The 26,636-nt window shown below is 35.4% G+C and overlaps 1 protein-coding gene across 1 annotated transcript; it reads left to right on the top strand.

Annotated features, from left to right (window-relative positions):
* The first annotated feature begins 4,271 nt into the window (after positions 1-4,271).
* LOC120425830 (uncharacterized) lies at positions 4,272-26,414 on the top strand. Its single transcript, XM_039590452.2, has 3 exons — positions 4,272-5,158; positions 25,746-25,971; positions 26,065-26,414. Exons 1-3 carry the CDS (start codon positions 4,960-4,962, stop codon positions 26,210-26,212), a joined length of 573 nt encoding a protein of 190 aa, XP_039446386.1. The 5' UTR covers positions 4,272-4,959; the 3' UTR covers positions 26,213-26,414.
* Positions 26,415-26,636: the final 222 nt, after the last annotated feature.

Genomic DNA, 26,636 nt, shown 5'->3' with positions numbered 1-26,636 from the left:
TTCATTAGGGCACACAAGTTTTGCAAACAAGAGTGTATCTAGTGCGTCCATCCCGGGAATTCCCGGGACAAAAATCCCGGGATTTTTCCTAAACCGGGAATTCCCGAATCCCGGGATTTTCTATAATTTGTCCCGGGAATTCCCGAAATTGAAAAAAAATATCATATTTTGGTCTGGAAATTCATATTTGGTTGTGAAAATAGTAGAACAATAAAATGAATTAAAATTTGTATTCAGCAAATCTCAGCATTAAATTGGCTTTATAAGAAAAAATATTATAATTTTAAATAACAGGTCCGCAAAATGCCTAGCGCTTTAAAAAATTTTCTGTATTATTTTATTTTTTTAAAGACTGGATATATTTACGTATATTTTCGATTTTAAATTTGAAAAAAAAAAACAATCTCATATCAATTTTTTTATAATCAAACACCGGCATCTAGGGCAAATACGTACAAATGTAACGAATAAATACAGCTATTAAAGCAAAAAATAATTGCATGACGTTTTGGATGACTTCGGTTAAAACAGGAACAGAACAAAACAATTTGTACTTCCAAATGTATTGCTCTAAAATCTCCTGTACCTATTTAGACTGTAATTCTGATTTTCCCTCGGTTGTAGGTAGTAACTTGAAGATAATTTGTAAAATATGTTTTATATAAAACAATGAATTCAAAACTTATCGAAAATTTTACATTGACTGGTATCATTTTATTTATTGTCGTTTTTTGTTTTTTAGACGTATAAAATAATTTGTGTAAGCTGTTTTAGTCATGTCATATAAAAAAAATATATAAAAGCAACAAAAAATTAAAGGATTCCAAAGTTTTTTTTGAATAGGTCCTTTAAACATATGGAAGACAAAAGCTTATTGAACCTTTTCAAAAAAAAAACTCATGAATTATGTAATTTGATTCGCAAATATAAAAATAATCAATCATACTGGAATTAAAATAGTAGTTGATATAAAATCCTAATCACCACAAAGACAAAAAAAAATTCTTTTAGGCTATTTTAAAACTGTCGTCTTTGTTTGGATTGAAGTGAGGATTATCACCATTTGATATTATTAAGCTAATTCAATGATTTTAAGCATGAAAACATAACAAAAATAATGAAACATAGATTTTATTACTGATTCAAAAATTTCCCGGGATCCCGGGAATTCCCGGGATTCCAAAAATATTTTTCCCGTTTCCCGGGAAATTCAAAACCCGAGAAAATTGGACGCCCTAAGTGTATCCCTATCTTACCTTATGTAAACTATCATTTAAGTGAAAGAGACACAATCCTGTTCACACCTGTGTGTCCTTTTGAAATGTTAGGCTCTATTTGATCATCAAAACTCCAGTAGATCCTCGATTCGCAACAATTTTCGATACAACCATAATCCGAAAATCGTTAGTTCAACAGATCAACGAATTTTGTCCGAAATCATTTCATTATTGATTGATCGAGACTCTATGGATTTTTTGACAACTCAAAATTGGTAGTGTACCACTTCAATTGAAATCAGAGATTCTGATAGCATTACTAAACTGGCTTACACATAACTGGAGTCTGGAATTATAAAACAACCTAAAAAAAGTTACAAAAACAACTAACTATTCCTCCCCATTATCAAACAGATTTAAACCTGTTCCTAACAGATTTTACGAACAAGAATATTGAGATTCAAATAAAAAATTTCAATATCTTGCAATTTTACATATTATAAAAGCTGTGATTTCTATCAACACAAGTATATAAATATTAAATAAATGTGTGATATATATCAACATCGGAACCATCTTGGATAAAAGCCCTGAAACGACGGCAACGTGTGGCTCCATCTCCAGGGAAAAATATTAAGTTAATTTAATTATGTAGAGAAAATCTCAGTTTTTCTTCGGATGATGTATCTAAGCAACAATTGGTCCGATCTTCAATGTATTTGTATGAAATTCATTAGAATAGTTTGGTCATGACTTTTACATGAAAAAAGTCACGCTTTCAACAAAAAAAACTCTGGTGGATATAACCGTAAACCGGGGTGACTTTGATAAGATTTCAGTTTGTTTTTGGAATATTTTCCAACAGCTAAGGTTTTTCTCAAGATTATTATTTTTAAAACATGTACTGGGGTAGGCCACACAAAGTCCATGCACTATTTTTGGAAAAAAAAGTTTTTCAATGGTGTTTAGAAAAATAGTTACGTTAAAAATTCTTAGTTTAAATTCCGGGGTGACTTTGATAGTCATAGATTTTCTTAATAAAATCATATTTAGGATATTCAAACTTTATTTGTACGTTAAATGTACCATCACTAAAGTAGCTGATATAGTTTTTAAGAAAAAAATCAAGGTTTATATTTATTTAAATAAGTTTATAAGCTATTTAACAAAATCCATATAAATTTTAGGTAAAATTGTTAAAAAGACGGAATTTGGCGTGAAATTTGTTAAAACTGGTTTTGTTTATAAAATTATTGATTTATATTGTATTTTATACTTAATTCGAAGCACGAATCAAAAGTTTTCACATTTTACATGAAATTTGTTCAACTGAAATTGCCTTAAAATTTTGAGTTTCTTTTAATTGTGTTTCAAAAAAACACATATTATTAATTATTTAAAAACTTATTTACTCTTCTCTTAGTGGAAAATTGTCCAAAGAATCCGAAAATGAATTCCGTTTTCCGATTCAAAATCATGTTCATTGAGAAAGTCATGACACTATGAGAAGTTTAAAATAATGACTTTCATCAACATTTTCTTAACTATAGTTAACCAACTTTTTAAACTTTTCAAAATTTTATGAAAATTTCTTTCAAAGGTACTTTGAACTTCTCTAACACAGTCAGTATGATTCTAAACAATTCCATACGTGTTTTAATTGTACTCTTCATTTTGCGGAAAAATCGCAAATCTATCAAAGTCACCCCGGCTATCAAAGTCACCCCGTTTTACGGTAATCGAAAAGTATTTTCGATTGCAAATTTAGTTTTACATCTAAAAATTAATTAAAAATATGTTTTATAGTTATTTTCGACGTTTTTAAAAATCATGATTTATCGGAAAATGGGCAACACTGTCAAATGAATTTAGACCAATTTTTTTCATAGCCCAAACAAGACATATTTTTCAACTTAAACATATCATAAAATGATATTTTTCAAAAATGGTAATTTTGCGTGTACCAATTTTATGAGTGAAAAGCCTAATTTTTCAGAATGTTACTATTTTTCTGAGATGTCCTAAGCAATACCTCCACTTTCGCCGAAAACACCAAATTGATCAGAAAATCCGATCTCAAGATAAAGATCTTGAATATTTTAGTAGCCTTTTTGTTTGGACAACTGCCAAAATTGTATGAAACTTGTATAGACGAACCAATGATGCAAAATTACTTCTTTTGAAAATTTACCAGAAGTCTTTATCCGATTTCGGAAGGGTTGATAGCTCACAAGCAATTAACATTGAAATCTTGGGTTGCAAATGTGTTCATGTTTTGACATGAAAGCAGGGTTATAAGGACTCTTGAAGCTAAGTATTATTTTCTATATTATTTCAACGTTTCTTGAAAGTGAAATGCAAACCCAAGACTAACCTTGGCTCTTTCGTTCCATTCACTGTAATTGACTTACAACCAGACGTGCATCGGCACTCAATAGCACTTCACCACATTTTGAGATGATGGCCTAAGCAAACCGGCAGAATGAATCTTTGCTCACTGTGCAACACATCAAACTTTAGTTCGATGTCTATAATTATCGTTTTTCACTATACAATGTGCATTACCAACAAATTAATAGTGATTTGAATAACACAAATATTTCAAGTGCTAAATGTGCTATTTAGCACTCAAATAGCACTTCATCGCTAAAACTGGCGAATAAGTGAAGATAAAGGTTTCGGTCATTCAGTAACTTATAGTGCAATGAAAAAAACATACTTATTGTATAAAACAAATCGATTTGGTGCCTTTGCCAAGCCATGGCCTTAGAAAAACTGTCAAGTGCTATTGAGTGCCGATGCACGTCTGCTTACAACCCGCATGACAGATTATACCACTCACATCAACTTAGCGAATCAAGTATGCATGTAACTAATCTAAGCACATACTAGCCCCAGCTACTAGAGTTCTTTAGCGTACCACCTCGTACCACACCTTCTTTCTTGCAGTCAGGTCGATTACAGCGCAATACTCAACTCTGCTGCTGCTGTCCAACAAGCTCTAGAAGCTTTTGCGTCGACTCGACGCACACATCACCTCGCCAAGAGACCTGCTCGCGAGTGAAGCAACCAACCAGCCGGCTACTAAGCCAAACCGTCGTCGACTTGGTCATAACAACAAGTGAACCTCCAGCACGCCACCGCACCGCACTGCACAGCAGGTTCTCTCTCTCTCTGCTACAGCCCCGGCGGTTCGAGTCGACTCAGGTCCCACACCCCACGAACTTCAGTCAGTCTTGGTCCAGCATTCGAACAACAAACCACGCGACTTTAGGCCGGTCATCGATTTTCGGGGCTGTGTGTGTGTTTGTGATTTTTGATCCGCGAATAAGCAAGTTATGTAAGGGCTCGTCGATCGTCGTCCAGCGGACTTCAAGGAGACGAGACTCATTTGCGCGAAATCAACAATCGACGATTTGCGCGCGCGCGCCATCGCGATCGCGTACATTGAAATTAAGTAATCGCGGGTCTTACCCGAGGGTGTGCGCTACCTGCTCCCTCCCCCTTCTTAAGTTGGCCAAGGTAGCAGTACCGCCTCGAGGTTCCACGGGAGCTTGGACGCAGCCGTACCCAACAAACGAGTTCCAGCTGCTCCAGGCGGCAGTGCGTTCACAACAGCCGAAAAAGTCGTAGCCCAGTAGACACCCTGCCCGCGGTGCTAGTTCTGGCGACCTCCGCAAAGTGTGATAGTGATCAACAGCTCAAAAAAAAAAGTTACGAAAGTTAAGATAAGTGACCAAAAATGAAACCGTTGAGCCTGGTTCCGACGGCGGTTCTGATGGTGTTTGCCCTGCTGTCCAGCACCGACCACAGCGGGTCCTCGGTGAGGGCGCAGGAGCCACTGTTTGAGCTGCCGGTGCAGCTGATTGGCTTTCCCGTGATTATCCTGTCCGTGCGGTTGGCCAACTTTGCCAAGAAGCTCGCGTACTCGCTGAATCCAAGTAAGTGAAGGGGCATGGGGGAGCTTGAAGCTAGGTCGTAAGGGCTCATCCACAAAAATTGAAAATGTTGTATGGAGGAAAAAACCTACGAAGGAAGGAAAGGGTTACAAATTTCTAATTTGATGCTAAGTGTTTAAGGGCAATCTCAAAAGACCTGAAAATGTTGTATTTTTTAGATCTAACAGAAATCGTATTCAGTTAAAGTTAAACAGTAAAGATTGATTTGACATAAATTCGCTTTTTTGTTTATTAATATTGTTCGTAATACTTTATATTTTTATAATTTAACGAACGTTAAGAGCAGAGTGGTTTCTTTGTTTGTTTTTTATTTATTTGGATGTAATTTTGCATCTTTGAATATTTTTCATACAAGTCTCCACAAAATTTTGGGGGCTGGTCATACAAAACGGGAATGTAAATGTATGAAATTCTGTACCTTGAGAAGAGATTTTCTTATCGATTTGGTGTCTTCGGCAAAGTTGTAGGTTATGATTAGGACTTTTCGGGAAAAATATTTAGGTACACTGGAAAAATAATCCGATTATTTTTTAATTTCCGGTTTTTCCGATGTTGTAGGGGACTAAAAGTACTTCTTCTGAGCCATAGTGCGCGATGGTGCTAAATCTGGTTTAGGAGACATAATTTTTTGGACAAATCTCGTCATTTTAAATATCGAAAATTTGGACAAAAAAATCAGTTTTGAGCAGCATGAGCATGAGCATGAGCATGGTTGACTGCCAATGAGCTGCTACTCCGTTATTGACAGATCAGCTGAAGTTAAACAATAAATCAAAAATGATCAGTGGGAGCCAACCATCCGTTCACTGTTTAACCTCTGAAGATCCTTACTTTATTAGTCAATACCGGCGCCCTCCCAAGAAGCCTGCAGTTCAACGAAAGGGAGGAATGTTAGTCCGATAGTTGAAGTTGCAGACTCATCAAGCACATAGTTTTTCGCTATATACTTGTTGATACCGCTTGAGACCGTTGAATCCACAGCATCTCCTTCAAGCATCACGTGATTAATATTTTTTTTGGGTTAGTAGGATAAGGTATTGGCTTTTCGATGCCTCCCGAGCTACGACGCTATGGGGAGGACTTTCATAACAGACCCGTCGGCGAGCCTTCCGAGCAACGATGCTATGGGAAGGTCTTTCTGGTTAACACACAGTATCACTCACACACAGTTATTATGCTCCACTATTAACTCGACGATCCAAATTGTCAGTGCGTCTTTCGATCCTTATATAGAAATGGCTTTTTCACCGCAGAAAAACAAAACCTTGTTCGAAAAATTTAAACATAATCCACCCGACGCCGTGCCTTCCGATCAACGTTGATATAGGAAGGGCTTTGAAAATCACAAAAAATCACATTTCAATCCGAATATGTTTTACGACCACGCGCTGCCTTTACAAATTATGCACTCACTTCATACGAACAGCGGCACAAAAGCACACAAAAAACATAACCTGAATAATCACGACTTCGCGTCCCCACTTCCAGCGCACCAATGATGCTATTATTCGATTACCACAATCACTCACCCCATACGAACAGCGGCACAAAAGCACACAAAAAAATTAACCTGAATAATCACGACTTCGCGTCCCCACTTCCAGCGCACCAATGATGCTATTATTCGATTACCACAATCACTCACCCCATACGAACAGCGACACAAAAGCACACAAAAAAATTAACCTGAAAAATCACGACTTCGCGTCCCCACTTCCAGCGCACCAATCATTGGACAAAAAAAAAATCAGTTTTCAAACAAAACTGAATTTGCAGTTCAAAACAATGTTGACTGACATTTAGTTGTCTTGTCCATTTCGCCAAAATAAGTGTTCTGAGTTCCACATCTGAAATCAGCCATGGCTACTAGCATTTTCACAACAAAACAACATTTTCTTTATATGATTGAATTAATCATCCAATCATTTTTTGACTGAATATTTAACTGCACTTAATCGAAATAATGTAAATTTAAGGAACTTTACTGAAATAACACCAGGAACTACGCAACTTCGAGCAAAATTAAGGGGGTCCAATATAGGACAACGAAAATTCTAACTTTTGAAAAGGTGGACCCTATTACTTTTATAACTGTTTTTTACTTTTGTTAAGAGTACCAAACCGGAATAATTTACAATGAATCAATACATTAGTTTATTGTATTTAACTGAAACTTCATAGGTCAGTTAGGTTTCTATGTTGTTTTAAGCCATATTTGTTATAGAAACATATATTTTTACAATGAAAAGTGAGCGAAATCCTTCTTTCATTATTAATATCTATCATTGGACTCACACCATGCATCAAAACCTAGGCAAAAGTGGTGAAATGTCTATAATAAAAAAAATGCATTAAGAAAATCAAATGTCAGTTCAATTTTATATAAAAATAACAGTTTTCCTATAGTAAACCCGAGTCCACAATCGGATTATGGCCATTAAGTACTATTCGAGAAAATCGATTTTTAAAGTTTGATGATAAATATTTTCAAAACTATGAATGGTAGAGCCAAACCTTTTGAAGCAATCGGTTCGTATACTATCGCTTAACAATCGCTCCAAGTTTCAACTAATTTGGTTACACCAGTTAAAAGATACAGTAAATTATGTAATCAAAAATCTGAAAAGCACGTGTCACAAGTGTGTTTCGAAAGTAAAATTGTACTACGTGCCACAAGTGTGCACAGAATTCCCATACAAACTAAAATAGACATAAATCAATAGTTGAACCGACTCAATCAGTATATTTTCAAAAATAAAAGATTGCATTGCTTTAAGAAAGTGGAGTTGTTGTGAAGTGTGCGAGCAGACAAGTTGTGTTACCGGGAGTGGCCAAGTCATCCGGAGAAGCTCCCGGACAGAACCCCCGACAGGTCACCACAAATTGGCGACGAGGATGGGATCGCACTGTTTTGGTAAGACCGTTTTGGAAAAAAAACAGGCGATGGCAAAGCTGCACTTTGAAGAGACCACAAGGTGGAATCCTGAAGTTGTAGTGTTGTAAAAAAAAAAAGAAAGAGAAGGAAAAAAAGAAGGCAGCAAGTGTATTTTATAGTTTTCTTCAGTTATAGTGATCTGTGTTGACTTTTCTAGGGTTTTTGTTGGAAGTAGCAGTTGGTGAGTGATTGTTTGTTTACATCGAAATGAGGAGCGGTCGTGGCTGAATGGTTACGATGTTCGCTTTGTAAGCGAATGGTTCTGGGTTCGATACCCATCTGCTCCCAACGAGAAAGTTCTGGACTCATTGAATTTGGAATTAATGAAAAAAACTTCAGCTCACGGCGGGGTTCGATCCCCTGTCCTTAGGATTGGCAAGCAAAATGCTTTCCACTTTACCGTGGAGCATTAGTAGCTTTAGTAGGACTTAGACTGATATAGTTGAATCCAAGAAACGGACGAAAATAAAGTTGAATGCAAGTTGAATATCAGAACATACAAGAATGCATTGCATTGCATGCATGCAGGCGCATTTGAAATGAACCTACATTACCTCGCTATAAATAGCCTGGGCGACTGCTAGAATTCATCCAATAAGAGATGAGAAGAATTGTGAAAGCATTCCCATTAGAAATGAGAACACACGAAGAATTCGAACAACAATGCCAACGGTCGTTACCACTCGCCTAGGGTGGCTCCTCAGACCATTCACCTTCCCAAAAACCGTCCAACTCCAAGCGAAACTTACTTGAGGATACCGTGGAGATTTTCCCTTAATACTCTTAAAAAAGTGGAGCATCAACACTTCCCGTCTTCCAATTCCCTTTCCTTGTCCCTGGTGCGCGGTGGAGATGGGAGCGGCCGGCAATGGACGGCTGCCATGGTGATGAGAATCTGGTTCAGGTGGAATTGGTTCTATTCCCAATTATCGATTCCTAGGCAACTTGGGCTTAGACAATCATCACATCACATGGCGAAAATCCAGTCTGCAATCCGCTAAAATCACCGTCTCCTAGCGAAGCGAAGCGAAGCGATTGCATTGCTTTAAGAAAGTGTGTATCAACATAAATTTGTGAAAAACAAGACAAATTTTCCATATTATCCAACAACATGTATGACGTGTCACAAGTGTGCACGATCATTTTGATGATAAATTGGTCTATGTCACAAGTGTGTATTGCGATATCGGAAACGGAAGCGAGTTCCCAAAATCGGGTTAAAGCATCTTGTAGTGTTTCTTAAGTATAGCAAAACGTCATCATTAACTCATTTTTGACCAAAATGGTCTATGTCACAAGATAGCACACAGCTGACGATTTTAGGTTTCTTTTCGTTTTTTTTAATACTTCTACCCCTACTCTGAAATTTTTTTTAAAAAGAGCTGAGCAAAATTCCTACAATTTTATTGTGGATTTTTAAAAATCGGGTAGTTTCTAAGATACAGCTTCACGAAGAATTCGAATCGTAATCTTTTTTAGGTGTTTCCTAGCTTGTAATTTTCAAACTGACGATTTCTCGGAAATTATCCAATTTTCCAATATTCAATTTTCCAATCCAATTTTCAATGTTAAAAAATGAACGTTTGGGAAATTCTCTGATCTTTTCAATAAAAATAATTTCAAATTTTTTAAATCAGGCTTTACTCTTGAAAAGGTTTACAAACAGATAATTTTCCAAATTTCATAGTTTAAACCAAATTATGTTTGTTATGCTTTGAATGCTTCTGGTAGCATTATTATTAGTGTAGACAAAAAACTTAAAAATCTTTTTCTGGCTTGGTGGTGCAAGTGTTAGCTAAAAATCATTTTTTGGTAGAATGGGTTTTATTTTTATTCTGGTATACAAAAAAAAATCAAAATTTCCAAGATTCGAATCAAATGGGTTATTTCAGAGTGGCCACCAGATTTGGATTTTCAATTTCCCGGTTTTTTCCCGGTTTTCTCCCGAGGCCAGAAGGAATTTTTCCATATAGTTTTAAATCAAATTACATTTTTTTTATAGACTGACGTTAGTATCAAAATACTTTTTGAACGCATACACAACGTATACATTTGGTTCAATATTTTTATTTCTCAAGAAAGCTTTCAAATTGAGTACAAAAAGTAAGAAGCCGTTTTTAACAGTTTTTAGTCCAAATCCTTAATTTCCATAATGCTTGTGATTTTTCATCTCCATGCTCCACAATTTTTCTTAACTTAAAAGCAAAAAAATAATAAAAAAATCGGTTTGTATTAAATTTAAAAATTACATAAATTAATACTGGAAAGCAGGAAATAGCATTTACAATGTTGAGTATGAGTATGGGTAGAAAAGATTTGCAAAAGACAACAACATTTATGCAAATACTCTTCAGTTTTCTTTGAAAAAGCTTTTGTAAATTCAAGAAGAACGATTCTTCCAGAGAAAAAGTGCCATATATTTAAACAATCGGTAACTTAAAACATTTTTTGCTGATCGATTTAGTATCTTCGGCAAGGATTTAGGTATTGATGAGATGATTTCTAGAAAAAATGTAACTGTCCAAAAAAACCCCTCTGAGTTGGCCTGTACTTCAACCCCTCATCGCGACTCCCAGATCGCGCAAACATAAACATAATTCTCGATAAATCCTTTGTATGAGCCGTGCCAAATTTATTGAAAAAAAGAAAAAATAAACATGTTTGGATGTTTTTAATTTTTTTAATAAAACAGAATGGTAAAAAATCAATTGACCGTGCTGCGATTTTCTGAATAACACAATCGAAACAGTCAAAATCCAGTTAATCTTTTTTTTACGGAATTTTCAGATGAGAATTAAATAAAACCCAACAAAAACTCAATTTTTGTGTTTGAATAAAAATTAAAAGTGACTGTTTGTATTTAAATGACTATCATAAAGTTGAACTCTGAAAATATTGTAATCTTAAAATATCTGAAAATTTTATTTAAAATTTAAATTACAATTTTAAAATCAATTTAAAAAAAAATATTTTTCAAATGTTCTGAATATGAACACACTTTGATAGGCATTTAACTGTTGAAAGATTTCCAAAAAATTATATAAAAATATCTTAAATACCAAATATTTCAGACATTTTAAAATTAAACAAAAGCACTCAAATCTGATTTAAAAACACAAGCACAAAGTTTCATAGCAATTTGTCCTTAATAATTTGTTTGACTGAGAAAGCCAAAAATCATCTTTTAAAATACTTCGAAAACAGATTTTTGAAATTCCACCAAATGTTTAACAGTAAAAATACAGTAAAAAGGTTTGAACAATAAAAAACAATTCGTTTTTTTTTTATTTTCTTACTTTTAGCATCAAATTCGAGTTCATTTTAGTCACTGGTTGAGTGGTTGATTGCCTATTAAATTTAAAAATGCATTTTTTTAATATTTCATTTCAGCCATTTTGGCCACCATCTTGGATTTCATAATTCTAAATCATTTTAAAATAGTTTAGGCTGGTACAAATTTCATTTAAAGTTTTTGTTTCCCCCTTCAAAATTGGCCCGAACAATCAGGGAGCAAAAATTTTTTTTTTAAAAACTTCAAAATTATAATGAAAATTTAAGTGGAATCAACTGAAATCAATTTTAGATCCATTCACCTGCGTTCAGAATCATTTTTAGCATGTTTGGGTTGGTTTAAAAATTATTTGAATTTTTGAAAATTTTCGATATTTATTTTTTTTTTTCGCTAAAAATTTTGTTTTCGGCAAATTTTACATTATTTGAAAACAACTGATTGCAAAACAACTGAACTAGTGTAAAATGCATTTTAAAACACTTTTTCCATGCAAATGTTGAAACTGTGGCTTTTTATTTAAATATTTATATTTTTTATTTTTTTCCGAGGCCTTCGGATAGTCTAGTTTGAACTGTATTCTTATTTTTAACAGCGCACATCAAGCTTAGCTTTTTGCACCACGATTTTCGGTACGCAAATTTTAGTATCTTCGAAATTATGGGAACTACAAAAAAAATAAAGCAGATTTTGACTCTTTTTACAATCATATTGTTGAAGGGTTAAATCCGTACTGTTGACAATTTTGGAATAAAAAGACAACAACTTCCTTGGCTGCTGTGTACCCTCCCTCAAGTTGATATTGAAATACATAATAAAAAAAAATGTTTATTGTGCTTATGAAATTCAATACTTATTGAAATAAGACTTCAAAAATCATAGCGCTGAGTAAATTTTCTATTGAACCGCGAACTTGATCGGAAAAATTGCAGCTTATCAAACATTTGTTTTTAAACCGGGTCCGGTGGTGTAGTGGTAATCGTAGTTGCTTCTCCCCCATCGCCAAAGAAATATATCATGGAATACTCAACAGAAAAAAAAAAAACAACCAAAGCCTAGTAGCGTGAGTCTATTATACAAATTCAAACATTATTTTCCCGAATTCTTCATTTAGAATAACTAGAATAATATTCTAATAGAGAAAAGTATACGTTGAAGTCATATACGAGGAATTTGTCGAATTTTAACTAAACTTAAAATATTTTCCCGGTTTGTCAGTCGAATTCCCGAGTTTTTCCCGGTTTTCTCCCGGTGGAATAAATTACCGGGTTTTTCCCGGTTTTCCCGGATTTTTCCCGAGGTGGCCACCCTGGGTTATTTCAACCCCAAATCTCGTTGAATGCAACATAAGTATCCTTTTTCATCATTTTTACACTATTTTCAAAATTGTTGTTGTTGAATATTTTTATAAAACTGGAATCATGGAAAATATGTTGGAAAATGTCCATGTGCTTTATAAATTACCCATTATAAATCTACAGCAAAATCAAATATAACTGAACTTTTCTTTGAAATTCGATGTCAAAACCGGAATAGTTCTATCTCCAACCTAACACTTGACAGTCGACAAGTAAGGTGTTACTTCACGCATTGTTAACGCTACCAATAACCGGTACAAATTACCTACGATGGTCATAATATACCCTACACACAAAGAGAAGAAAGAAAAAAAAACTGCTACAATTGGGCCAAGGTGCCATGAAACCGAAAAATTCGTTGTCACTCTGGTGATCACGCCGCAAAGTCAACGAACGGCGCACCACCTTTCAGTTTCAGCCTCTTCAAGGTGGCGGAATCACGTACCCCTGGCCGTACTAACCCAAATTTCGTCCGTCGTTCAAAAAAAAAAACCTGTGCAAGGGAGGGTTCGAACGGCCAAAAGTGACCTCGTGCCACTTGCGAAAGTAAACAAGTTTTTTTTAAAAGCATCGTGCGGAGGCTGGACGAAGTGACGCGTTCCGTGGTGGAAAAGAAGCGACGAACCCCCTCCGCCCGCGCGTGCCGTTTCGAGCTCAATGTTAAACGTTCGTTGCATTTCCAACGGCTCAAAGAGCGCCAAATTGGCCTATAGAGACGACGAGGATTATCTAACCACTCTCCGGTTCAGGTGAAACACCTCTCGGCGAGGCCAACCGGCGAAAAGTGCATCAGCGTTGGAAAAACGCGCGCGGATCACGTACGCCCCCCAACTGTGGCAGAGTGGCCGCGTGCCGGGGTATGACGAAAAATCTGACGATCACGGTGACGAATGGATTTTCGAAGGGACGGAGGACTGTAGTGGGTCGCACACGTGGGGAATTTTTGTTGTGGTTTGAAGAGAAGCAGTTGCAAGTCATAGTTTTTTTCAGGGCTGTGGAGTCGGAGTCGGAGTCGGAGCCGGAGTCGGTGGAGTCGGGTCTTTTTGGGAAGCCTGGAGTCGGAGTCGGAGTCGGAGTCGTCAAAACTCGAACAGCTGGAGTCGGAGTCGGAGCCGGAGTCGGCTAAATTTTATTAGCTGGAGTCGGAGTCGGAGTCGGAGCCAAAAATTTCTGATTACCCGGAGTTGGAGTCGGAGTCGGAGTAATCTTAAATTCAACAAAAAAAATGTTTTTTTCATTTATCAATATTTGCTCTAAATCAGCTTATTTTACAAAACTTCTTTTATTTTTAATTGTTTTTCAATTCGCTTGCGTTGCCATTTTTCATTTTTTTAGAGATCTATGATCATTAAATAATAACCTGTCAATCATCTCTAACCCAAGTATGTAGTATCATCATAACTCAAAAAAATTAAAACAAAATTGGTTTTGTAGTCAGAAATATTTAATTGCTTTTTGACTGCATCCTTTTGCCGATATTTATATACCCTGTAAATTCAAATTTAACCAAATTTAATCCAGTTCTTTCTGAAAAAAGTTCACACACAGTGGAGGTTTAAAATAAATCAAATCAATGTTAAGGAAAAAAGTTACGAGGTACAACAAAAGATAAAAAATAATAATCACTATTTATGAAAATCCGAAAAAAATACTGCCAGTTTAACTCTTCTTACAAATATTCAACGATTATAACAATCTATTACTTGGAACTCAACATGCGTATTTCGAATATAACTATGTACATAAAAATCAAAGTGTCGCGCTTAACATATTTGAAACTGACAACAAATAAAAAAATTGCAACTGATTTTGAAATCATCACTAAATATGTTAAATATATCGATTATCGTAATGTTTACTATTTCTCTACTAAAATCTGAGAATGTTGATTCTCAGGCAAACAATTTTGATATTGTTGCAAATATCGTTGAACAAATTTCAAAATTTTCTGGATAATGTAAAATTTCAAGATACAAAATATATATAGAAAAATTATAGTATTTTAATTTATATTTCGAATATTATTCAAAAAAATCAAAATCAAAATATTGTTGAACCGGGAAAAATTTTCTCATACTGTTTGTCCCACGCCAATATCACGGAAGGTTATTATCATTGCAACTAAATGTATCTAAAAAAATGCTGCTTGGAAAGGTAGCTTAAGGATCTTTTTGAATATCCGTGACCTAGAAAATATTTAACCTGTGGATTTAAGTTATTTATCCAAATCTAAGTTTTGATCCATATATTTTGATGGTGGCGCACGCCCATTCATAAAGTTTCGTTTTAGGTGAAGATGCAAGAAGTATCGCTCGCCTCCTTTTGAATATATAAAAAATTTAAAAATTCAAACAAATCCAAAATTCCAAGGTAAAATATTTTCTAGGTCACGGATATTTGAAAAGGACCCCTTAAGCGTCCTTACCACGAAGATTTTTTTAAAGATACATTGATTTGTAATAATAATCTTCTTCGGCCATGGCGTGATGTCCATGTACGTCTTAAAAATATCATTGGAGCTTTAAAACATAGTTTCGTTTAAAATTGATATTTAAAAAAATAAGGTGACTATGATAGTCACTGTCCTTCTTATAAATGTAAACCTAAATGTAAGCAAATTGAATTTATATGTTAAATCGATCATTTAATGATCATTCAAAAAATAACAATTTAATATTTAAGCTTTTAAATTAAATAAAAATTTGAAGTTTAGTAAATAAATCCAAATTTACTTACCAAACGGTTTTTTTTTCTGAAAATGTCTTCAAAACTGGAGATTTTTTATTGTTGTTTCAATAACGTCTAAAACTTGTAAAACTAGAAACTTTTTTCAGTTTTTTCCACTTAGAGAGTTTTGAATAATCCTATTTGTCAATGTTTTCGAAATAATAGTTAACTAACTTTTGAAACATTTAAAAATATGTGGAGTCGGAGTCGGAGTCGGAGCCAACCATTTTTTTAAAGCTGGAGTCGGAGTCGGAGTCGGCTAGAGTTGGTAGACCGGAGTTGGAGTCGGAGTCGGAGTCAGTTGGATCTGGAAGCCGGAGCCGGAGTCGGAGTCGGAGTCGGCTAATCTCAATAAGCCGGAGTCGGAGTCGGAGTCGGAGTCGCTTGAAATATGACCCGACTCCGCAGCCCTGGTTTTTTTAAGTTGTTTCAAATATTTGTCATAGAACTTACAAAGAGCATAAAACATGCGTAGAAATATTTTTTACTAAAAAGTTCAATTTTGATTTTTTTTTTTTCGAACTGTTCAAATTTTACTTTTCTTTACACATTTAACAATGTTGGTATTGAAGCATCACACGGGGTTTAAACATAAAGATCTCTAAATCTGAAGATTCAGGCTCCAGAAATAGAAGAACAAACAACACAAAGAAAACCATTTTTTGATTGATACACTCAAAGTCAGAAGTATCCCTCAAAAGGGTACTTTCAATCCTCAAAAAGGATACTTTCTATCCTTTTTTAAAGTTCACCCGGCGTCACCCTTTTAAAAGGGTATGTCAAATTCAGTACATTTTCGATACCCTTTTAAAGGGTGACGACGGGTGAACTTGAAAAAAGGATACTTTTTACTTTGAGTGTACATTCTGAATCAAGATTTGAATGTTTTTCTAAAACAAACATGGCCACCAAATGGCCGATCAGGAATGATGCCTTTCAGAGCCTAATGGAGGCATTTTTTAAAGCGCTTTTCTGAGACTTCAAACATCATTTTCTTTGTAATTTAAGTTTGGCTGAAACTTTGTTGATATGTACTTTCTGTGATCAAAGAAAACACTTCACTTCAGACTTCAGACAATCACTTCCCAGGATACAGAGTTTCGAAAATTTAACTAGCATTTTTAGACAACTGCTATTATACAAAAAAGACAAAGTCTAACCTTTAGAATTACCGGCATTTCACCAATCTTCATTGCACGCAATTGCAAATCGATAGGCAATCGGTACAAAACGGTTGACTAACAACAATTGCAAATGCAGCGCACATCACTACGGAATCCTTGACCGCGTGCGCAAATTGCAACACACTAAACAAGCGTGCGCGCGCAAAGAAATTCCCGCGGTGTGCATTTTTCTCACACAACAAAAAGCTTGACGCGTCACGCTGCTCATCGACAACAACACCACCACAACAAAGCCCGAGTTTTTGACCCACATTTCGATCTCCTCTTCACATTTTTTTTCATTTTCATTTTCGCATCTTTGGCTGACATTCGTGACGAAAAGCGCGCGAAACGCGAAACGTGATTGCAGACAAAACGCGTGGCAAGCAACAGCTGATTCGAGACGTGGATTAAATTTTTGGCAACGGTTGATCGCTGGACGCCATTGGCGGTAATTGATCACTCAATCACGATCGAGCGGGGTGGTGGTGAAGGGGGAATCCAAATTACAGAGCATTTACCTTGGAGTTTTGGTGGACCCCCTTGATTATAAGAGACATAAAAAAAACGAAATAAAGGTGATTGAACCGATTGGGCCAATAGATATCTCAGAAATTACAAATATTTTAGAGTACTACACGGAAATTCTGTCCATCAATGAATCGCTCATTAGACAACAGTCCTAATTCTTTCATCTTTACATCGGTGCGTTTCGGTGTTTGCTCTTTTTAAGGGGTATATGACCCTATTTTTCACCTAGTACCTATTTTGGACCTATTTTTAAGAACTGAGCTGATTCAGGCTTTAAAAGTAGGATTTTACTGAATCCAAAGACAGAAAAATTAAGCAGGATCGTTTTCTAGCTGACCTCTTCCAAAAATGTTAACATTTTTTATTATATCCACTTTTCAGTCACTTTTTCCAAAGTCATTCATATTTCCTACCCCTAGCAGCCGATTAGGTCCAAAAATCCCGGCCTCGATATTTATCAGATTTGGCTCGGGACACCTTGTTGAATTTTCTGTTTTGCACGGACACTAAGCTTTTTCATCCGGTTTCCGAGCAATGTAAGTGTTGCTTTATTATCACTTCTATGTTTTTCATCACTAAATCATTGAAATAACTGATCTATTTATAAAAAAAAACTCAATTTTAAAAATATTTTCAATTCAGCCGCGTTGGATCCGTTTTTGGAGCTACTTTACCGTCGGTTCAAGGCTATCACCAACACATTTATAACAAGGTGTTGCCAGTTTAGTTTATGAATTTATTTCGATACTTCATTGAAATTAAATAAAAAGTTTTTACTTAATAATTTGGATTAGATTTTCTAACTGTAATTTCAAATAAAACTAAGCTAAACTGATGTTGATATTTTTTTCTCTCCATCTTATTTTCACCGATTTTGCTACACCTATTTTAATTTGTTTGCTTCAAAAATGCAAACTGGCTACCCTGTTGGAATTGAAGTAGAAACGATGGGACCATCCACAAACCACGTTGACACTATTTAGGCAATATCAGCCCCCCGCCCCCCAACCCCCCTCGTCCATACAAAAAAAAAACTTTTTTTTGTATGGAGCGTGGACAATGATTTCGAGATTTTTTAATAAATTGTTTTGGACATTTTCAAATGTTTGCTTTTTACTGGGTGTATTTTAGATTCAAGAGCAACGAAGAAAATTTCACTTCGGTTCGTTTTCAGTATAGAACATTTTAAAGAAATGTTGATACCATCACAAAAAGCAAGAATCCCGATTTTCAGCCAAATCAGACCACCTCTTCCTTTTTGGCACAACTTTTCGCGTTTTCTCGGAAACTAACGATTTGATTTTCAATGCTAAAAAATGAAATTGTATGCATTTTCTATAAAATTTTGATCCTTTCAACATTTTTTTTGATAAATTTTGTGTCTTCGGTAAAGTTGTAGGTTCAATTAGTTAAAGTTTGATAACTATTTTGAAAAAGTCGCAGCAATCAGTGCCGTCATAACCAAGTTCAAAAAGGCAAAATGGAGCGAATTTTGTCAGCTTTTCAAAACTATATTAAAAAATAATATAATTGAAAAACTGCGACTTTTTTCAAAGAGTTACCTAAAAGTTGCTGTAACTTAAAACGGAGCACTTTATCAAAATTTCTCGGAAGTACTGAAGTTGATTGCAAATTTGATGTTGCATATTAACAATGAAGACAAAAGTTTTTTTTAAATCCCTGATTTTACACAAATTTATAATTTGGTCAAGGGACCATTCATAAACCACGTGGACACTTTTTTTGTAAATCTAAACCCTAAAATAAAAATTATGTTTTTTTTGTAGATCTATTTTTAGTAACAAAAAGTGATTTGAAAAATCAGCAAAAAAATATTTATTTTTCCTCTATAATTTTAATGTGTAGTCCTCATACCTACAACTTTGTCGAAGACACCAAATCGATAAAAAAAATCTTCCATAGATACATATTTATTAATTTTTACATGCCATTTTGTATGGACAGCTGCCAAATTTGTATGCAGAATTATATGAAAACCCTGATAATGCAAAAAAGCTTCTTTGGGCATATGGAAGGCACCCAGAAAGTTTCAGCTAGATTAAAAAAAAAACAAAATTAGAGTTTGAAAAAAAAACTCATCAAAAGCACGATCATTTTATTTTCCTTATTGTACTTAATTGAACGGATTCAAATGATTTCCGCCCTATCGCCAAAGGAGACTTCGCAAACAATCACCAAGGAAGGGATCCTCTTCCGGCCTTTTACAAAAAGAGGGGACCCCCTTTGCGAAAGAAAAATTGATTTCAGTCAGGGACGTCAAACAAATTACATTTCAATTTAGTCACGGTGATTGATCGACTGCCAGTCTACGCCACCTTGAGGGGAGCACTAGATTAGCAGCAAGAAAGCAATAGCAAAAATAGTATCGCAGAGGTGCTCAGCACACCAGCAGCTGTTGCGCAACCCTCCCGCGGGGGGACGACGACGACAATGGGATTTGAGTACTTGAGGCGTAAAGAAGTTAAATTTTGCGCGCGCGCGCGAAAAGCTGCTCATTTTTAATGTTGTTGCTGCTGCTGCGGTCCGATGCAAATTTAGCCGGGTTGTGTCTTTTGGGTTTGGCGATTTTTATGCAATTTGTTGTTTATGTTTATTAAGCTTCGTTTCGTAAAACGAGTGGCATTTTTATGGGCTTTGATATGTTTGGTCTTGCGCGCCTGGACCATGACAATGTTACGTTGTTGATGGTTTTAGCCCACAGTTATTACGGTGATGTGATTGTTATGAAACGGATTATCTTGTTTGTCGTTTAATTGTTGACGGTTTGGTGACCTAAATTTGATTATGGTACATTAAAAAACAAATAAATTGAAGACATTTTAGCATTTCATCTAAATTAAAACCAAAAATAATCTGTTGAGATATATTAGGGTTCTGTATTAACCTACAAGTCATCAATCTAAAATTCGTCACCAGACAAAACCGAAAAAAATCTCCCATCACGCATTCTCCATTAGTTATAAAAATTCAGTTCAAGACCGTGATGGCCACCGAAATTTAAATTTGCGCCTGCTTACGTGACTGCGACATTTCGTCAGTTGGTCTTTCCACCGCAGGCCAGCACCTGCATCGAATCATCATCAGCTGGCCACGCCGCCGCCGCCGCACCGGAACTTCAAGGTCAACCAGGTGGGCACTACGACGGCTTTTTTTTCTTCATTCAACTTCGTCAAGTTGGGGTATGACCAGCGGTGCTGCAGTCCAGTGAAACTGGCTGGGAGCAGCGAGAGAGAAGTGAAACGAAAGTGAAATTTATCACGTTTCCTCGACGTTTAGTTTTTTTTTTTTTCATGTAGCTGTTTAGATGGTCTCGAACTCTCGAATTGTGGTCACGATTATGTCTGGGAAACTGGTTTTGACGGCGAAGGGTCATAATTGATTGATAAATATTTGGGTGGCATTTGGGATTGGATGCGGTCATTAGGGGTTTCTGTGGCGTTGCAACGGAGATATGCCCAAAATGACTGGAAATGATAGGAAATTAAGTTAAGTTACACGGTGCTCAAAATACCGATAATTATGAAAAAAGGAGGATGTCTCAATTTTGGAGTCTAAAGATGTGATAAAAAATTGAAAGTTTTTTTAAAAGTTGTTATCACCAATTTTAAATAAGTTTTATGAGCGAGTCCACGAACAGAGCATACCCCTTTGTATGGGACGTCGTCTGGCCCCAGTGTTGCGATTTTGAGCGCTCATCCGCTCATGAGCGAGCATTTTTCGCTCATTCGTGAGGAGGAGCGCGACGCGAGCTAGCTCACGTTTGCTCGTGCTCGTGTTTGCTCATTTATTTTATGAGCGAAAATGCTCATTGCTCGCGCTCGCGCTCATTTTTGCTCATTGAGCAAAATGAGCGGTATTTTTTTACCTGTAACGGGTAAACGATAATAACTTTTTTTCAGCAGAGCTTCGAGGTTGTTTTTTTTAAATGGAGGCTTGAATAGGCTAATCTTAATAATATTGGATGAAGTTATTTGTCATATTTTTTGTTTTGAAACTTGTTTTGGAGTCAGAGTTAAGTTGTTACATTAAGATCTGTACACAGTAAAAAACCATAGAAATATTACATCTGGGAAGGGGTACGTCTTTTATGTTAGAAAAATGCGTAATTTTACTTCTGAAAATGTGTAATTTTACCACTTTTCTGGTGTAATGCAACTTTTTCAGTCTAAATCGAGGTAAAATCATAACATTGAAGAGGTAATTTTCAACCTTACAAAATTACACCTTCCAAATGTACACTTTTTTTACTGTGTAGAAATAATTCGATTAATAAAAAAAAGTTGATAATAGAGTGACACGTGAAAGTGAACTATTTAATAAAGCTGAAAAGTATCTTTTAAGGAACACAAATATTTTTTCTTGGTAAAACGTTTAGTCATGTTTCAATTCCTGGGCACCTCATCTTGTTTAGTCAATTATTTGTAAATAATTTTGCATAATAAATGTCAAATCTGTGTCTTAGATAATTTTCACATCAATTATCTTATTTATATGCTGGAGTCGATCCAAAAAAATAAATGAGAAATGAGCGTGCTCACAAGTAAAAACATGTTTTAATATAAGAAAAATCGATTACCATCCTATTTACAGCTTATTTAAGACCTAACAATTCCATTCCTTGACAGTTTACTCTAAATTTGAAAGTGAAATAAGCTAAAAAGAGTGTCTGGGATTCTTAGCAAATTAAGACACCTTAATTGCGAGTCAGCCATTTTTCATTTATCGGGAATTTGATCAAAACTAGTTTTCTAAATTATCAAACTCTGAAAAAAATAGGCTGACAACATTAAAGTTTCATTGTTAATTTGATTTTAGTTAACCGCGGTAAATTTTCTTGAAATATTTCGAATTAACTAAAATCCACCAAAGCATTTACCATTACCACATTGATCACACAAAAAACTGTGGTAGAAAAGTATCCCCCGCAATCCACCGCGATCAATGTTTGACAGTTCGACGCCAACGAATGATTTCAAGAAAATTTACTGCGGTTAACCAAAATTAAATTACCAATGCAACTTTTATGAGTTCATGTCCCTTTTTCGCGATGAAATTATCTTCAAAAGTGGCAATCCAATTGGCCTGTGCCAGATTCATCAACAATACTAAAAATCTACCTGATTTGCTGATGAGCGCTCATTGAGCGCGAGCGCATGCGATGAGCATGAGCGAGCACGAGCTACCTGTTAAGTCCTCATGCTCATAAATGAGCGAGCACGGCTTCTGGCTCGCTCGCTCATTCGCAACCCTGTCTGGCCCTCACCAATCTGCTTGAAATTTTCAGGGGTTGTTTGTACATATAAAACTAGCATCTGGCCAAAATATGAGCACTCTAGGTCAACGGGAAGTGGGGCAAATCGGGACACAAAGTTTGAAGGCTCAAAAACGTCAAAAATCTTAAAAAGGTCATAACTTAAGAAAAATTCAATTTATTTTCAAAATTCAAAATGCATTTCAAAGGGCTTAAAAAATGCAACAAAATGCAGGGTAGAGCATCCCAATTGGTTAAATCTAAAGGGAGTTATTGGCATTTTTGTAGAAAATAGCATAATTTTCAAACTCAAATAAAAAAGTGTTCCATCCTGATATCAACTCGGTTTGACCTGCAGCTTGTAGGGGACATCTGGGACTACCATCTGAGACTGAGAACGCTTTGGGTAAGGCAGTTTAACATATTTAATAGACACTTTTTTTTGAATTTTTTGGTTGTAAATGTTTGCTCGGGGGACCCCTTAGATCCCATTTTCTGGTGATAATTTTATCATATTCGTGTTCCTGAGACAATTTCACAATAGAAACATGCATAAAAATGTTTATTTTGATCTATTATAACCCTTTAAAAAATGAAAGTTAAAAAAAAATTAAGAAGCTGCTTTTTTCTGGTGTCATCTAGTATCCTTGGAAACGAGCTTGATTTTCAATAAATGTAAATCGAAGATTTTTTTTAACTTTTATTTTTTAAAGGGTTAAAAAGGATCAAAATAACATTTTAAATTATCATCAGAAAATGAGATCTAAGGGGTCCTCCGAGCAAAAATTTACAACCAAAAAAATCACTAAAACAAAAAGTGTCTATTTAATATGTTAAACTGCCTTACCCAAAGCGTTCTCAGTCTCAGATGGTAGTCCCAGATGTCCCCTACAAGCTGCAGGTCGAACCGAGTTGATATCTGGATGGAACACTTTTTTATTTGAGTTTGAAAATTATGCTATTTTTTCACTAAAATGCCAATAACTCCCTTTAGATTTAACCAATTGGGATGCTCTACCCTGCATTTTGTTGCATTTTTTAAGCCCTTCCAGATGCATTTTGAATTTTGAAAATAAATTGAATTTTGCCTAAGTTATAGCCTTTTAAGATTTTTGACGTTTATGAGCCTTCAAACTTTGTGTCTCGATTTGCCCCACTTCCCGTTGACCTAGAGTGCTCATATTTTGGCCAGATGCTAGTTTTATATGTACAAACAACCCCTGAAAATTTCAGGCAGATTGGTGAGGTCGATGCGAGATGGGTATGCTTTGCTCGTGGACTCTCGCTCTTATGTTTCAGCTTATTATGTTCATCCTTAAAAATATCATAGCAGGCCGTATTCATCGTTTGAATGGGAATTAAATCTACAAATTTGGAGAAAGTCACTTTTTTACGAAATTGTGTATATCTCTGCTTATATTGAACCAAAATTGATACTTTTTTATGGAAATTGTTCAGAAAACTGTTCCCTACAATGTGATTGATTCGAAAATGTTTTAAATTATCTTAGTGTTATATGGCAGAGGATTGAAAAATAATGTTGGGAACCTTTTGGGTAATAAATTGCTTTTAAATAAAATACAATAAGTTTAACAATGTTTTATGCTCGAATTTGTATCCGAACAATCTGTTGATGTAGTTTCATGACAAATTGTATAAAGAAAAGATTTTTGTTTAGTCGCTTTCAAGATTCCAGCTTTGATTTTGGGGTTATTTCAAAAAAAGGTAGAAATCTGGTAAATTTGGGTTATAAACTATTTATTTGAGGTCAAATATGGATATGAACATGAACCCATCGATTCCTATCGACATTTCAGATTTTCTACATTTTCCTATAAAATTGAAAAAAAAATGTTTAATAAAAAGTTGCTCCCTTGACGAAATATTTCGCCGGACCCCGCAAAAGGTCGGGAAAGAGCCTTTCTTTCATATGGTGCCAAATATCAGACTTGCCGAATTTATTATCTTTATGTTCTCGGAAAAATACACCGTGAACTAGTGTAAAATGCATTTTAAAACACTTTTATCATTAAAATGTTGAGAGCATGCCTTTTGGCTTCATTTTTTTTTTTTTTTTTTTGCGAAATGCAAAATGACTTCTCTTGATATAAAAAATGCATAGACAATAGGGTGACAAGAAAAATTTAAAATTTTTGAAAATCGTAAGAGATACCCCCTGGCTAGATTCTTTAGGGTATGAATAAGTAACTGTGTTAATTTTGAGCCAAATCGAAAATTTCGAAAAAAAAATATGGGGAGAAGCAAAAATTTCAAAATTCCACCAAAAGGTGGCGTTAAATGTGTCGGGTCATTGTCAAGTGTGAGATTCTTATGTAAAATTTTATGACAAACAACTTTATCCAAGACCGCAAAACGATCCGAGTTAACCCTGACGAGTTATTAACAATTTAAAGAAGACGTTTTTGTATGATTTTTTCACCAATTTCAACGATAAAAAGCGATCCTTAACCCTTAACCGATTTCGCTCAGAATTTTTACTGTAACTTATTTTTGCCTAAGGAATCGAATTAGGGGGTATCCCTGATGTCGATTTTTTTATTGTCACCCTAATGGAGAATGACGAATACAAACAAAAAATTCAATTCGAAAACGTAAAGCTGTGATTTGACGGAAATACGGAGTCATTTGTACTTTATTTTGAATATTGAATATTAGAACAAATTTTATAATTTCTCTGAAACCAAGGCCATTTTTAGTAAATCGCAAGCTATACGGTTTCGGAAAGAAATTGTTGTATGAAAACATTGTTCCTGGCACAATAAATCAAATTATGGGTCGAAAGCGGTAGGTTTTTATTTTATTTAAATTTTTTAACACCTTTTCACAGTTTTCATTTTTGAACATGTTTTAAAAGATTAAAGAAAAACAAAAAATCAACACATTTACAAATTAACTCCAACATTAATTTCAACATTTATGAAAATCATACTGTGAAAATATAAAATTCATTTTTATATATTTGCTCTCATTTTTTAAAGGCCTGAAATTTAACGTTTTAATTTAAGGAAATTTAAGCTCTTTTCGAAAGCAATTCTTAAATTTTAAATTTGGTAATATTTTTATCGAAAAGACCAGAAAATTTCACGACCTAGGCCCCAGTCGGTTGCATTTTTAGAAACAAGATTTAGTCTAGTCTTGTAAAAAAATAAAACAACAACATTTTAAGTAGATGTTTTTCGGTGACGACCAAAAATTCTAATTTTTCCTGATTCTTTTTCTTTTTTAGTTTAAAACTTTTCAAAAACCAAACATTAAAATATTTCCCCTTTTCAGAGACCTACCAGTCCCGCAGCCGGCGTGAGACCCTGGCCAGCGGAGGAGGAGCAGCTCCCACCGAGGAGGAGATCTCGCGGATGGCCGTGGACGTGGCCCAAGCGGAGCGCAAGATCCAGCACGAGTTCGGCCCGAAGGCCTGCATCGAAGAGGAACCGTGCCGGTTGCACGCCGTCCGGACGAACCGCAGCGACGACTACCAGCCGGACTGGAACGAAATCTTGAAGTTGATCAAACCGCCACCGAATTGGCCACCGGAACAGTTGGGGGAAAACTAACAAGCGATTCGTTTTTCTTTTCGGTCTTTATCTTCTTTCAGGGACTACAAGGTTCGGGCCACCGGAATGAAGCAGTGGTACCTGCTGTCGGTGTTCATCGGAGACTACATCCGGGACGTGCAGTTCTGCAAGCAGCTGGCCAAACGGCTGGCCTGTGACCGGAACCAGAAGGAGTTCGTGCGGGACTAGAAATGCCATCCGGAGGAGAGGGAAGGAGGTGGACAGCTCCAGGAGAGGGTCCATCGGAGTTACTTTAAGCGTGCAATAGGTTTAGCTTGCAGGTTTTCGAAAGACTTAATTTTATGTAAATAGGAATCTTTTCAGTGTATTTTATAAGTTTACCAAAAATGCCGAAATAAACGATAACGAAATGTAAAAATTAAAAATGATACTTGGCTTACCTTAACGGGTGTGCAGGAGTAGTTCACATTATTTCAATATCACACTAAACCATCTTAAATTTTCATAAACTTGTCAATATTTCAAAAGTAAACGTTAAGAAATGTTGAACACTTACACTAAACTAATGGGAAATAACCTTGGAAATAACTTAAGTTGATGAATAAATTCTCACTGAGTTTAGAAACACTGATCCTAACATCATAAAACATGA

Source organism: Culex pipiens, chromosome 3 (assembly GCF_016801865.2).
Source record: "Culex pipiens pallens isolate TS chromosome 3, TS_CPP_V2, whole genome shotgun sequence".
Classification (NCBI taxonomy): Eukaryota; Metazoa; Arthropoda; class Insecta; order Diptera; family Culicidae; genus Culex; species Culex pipiens.
This window is presented reverse-complemented; position numbering and strand designations above follow the sequence as displayed.

Bases quoted from the DNA above. Each gene is read 5' to 3' on its own strand.
- LOC120425830 (XM_039590452.2), top strand. From the start codon at position 4,960: ATGAAACCGTTGAGCCTGGTTCCGACGGCGGTTCTGATGGTGTTTGCC. The intron at 5,159-25,745 runs GTAAGTGAAGGG...TCCCCTTTTCAG, and splicing joins CGCGTACTCGCTGAATCCAA to AGACCTACCAGTCCCGCAGC. The intron at 25,972-26,064 runs GTTGATCAAACC...ATCTTCTTTCAG, and splicing joins GACTGGAACGAAATCTTGAA to GGACTACAAGGTTCGGGCCA.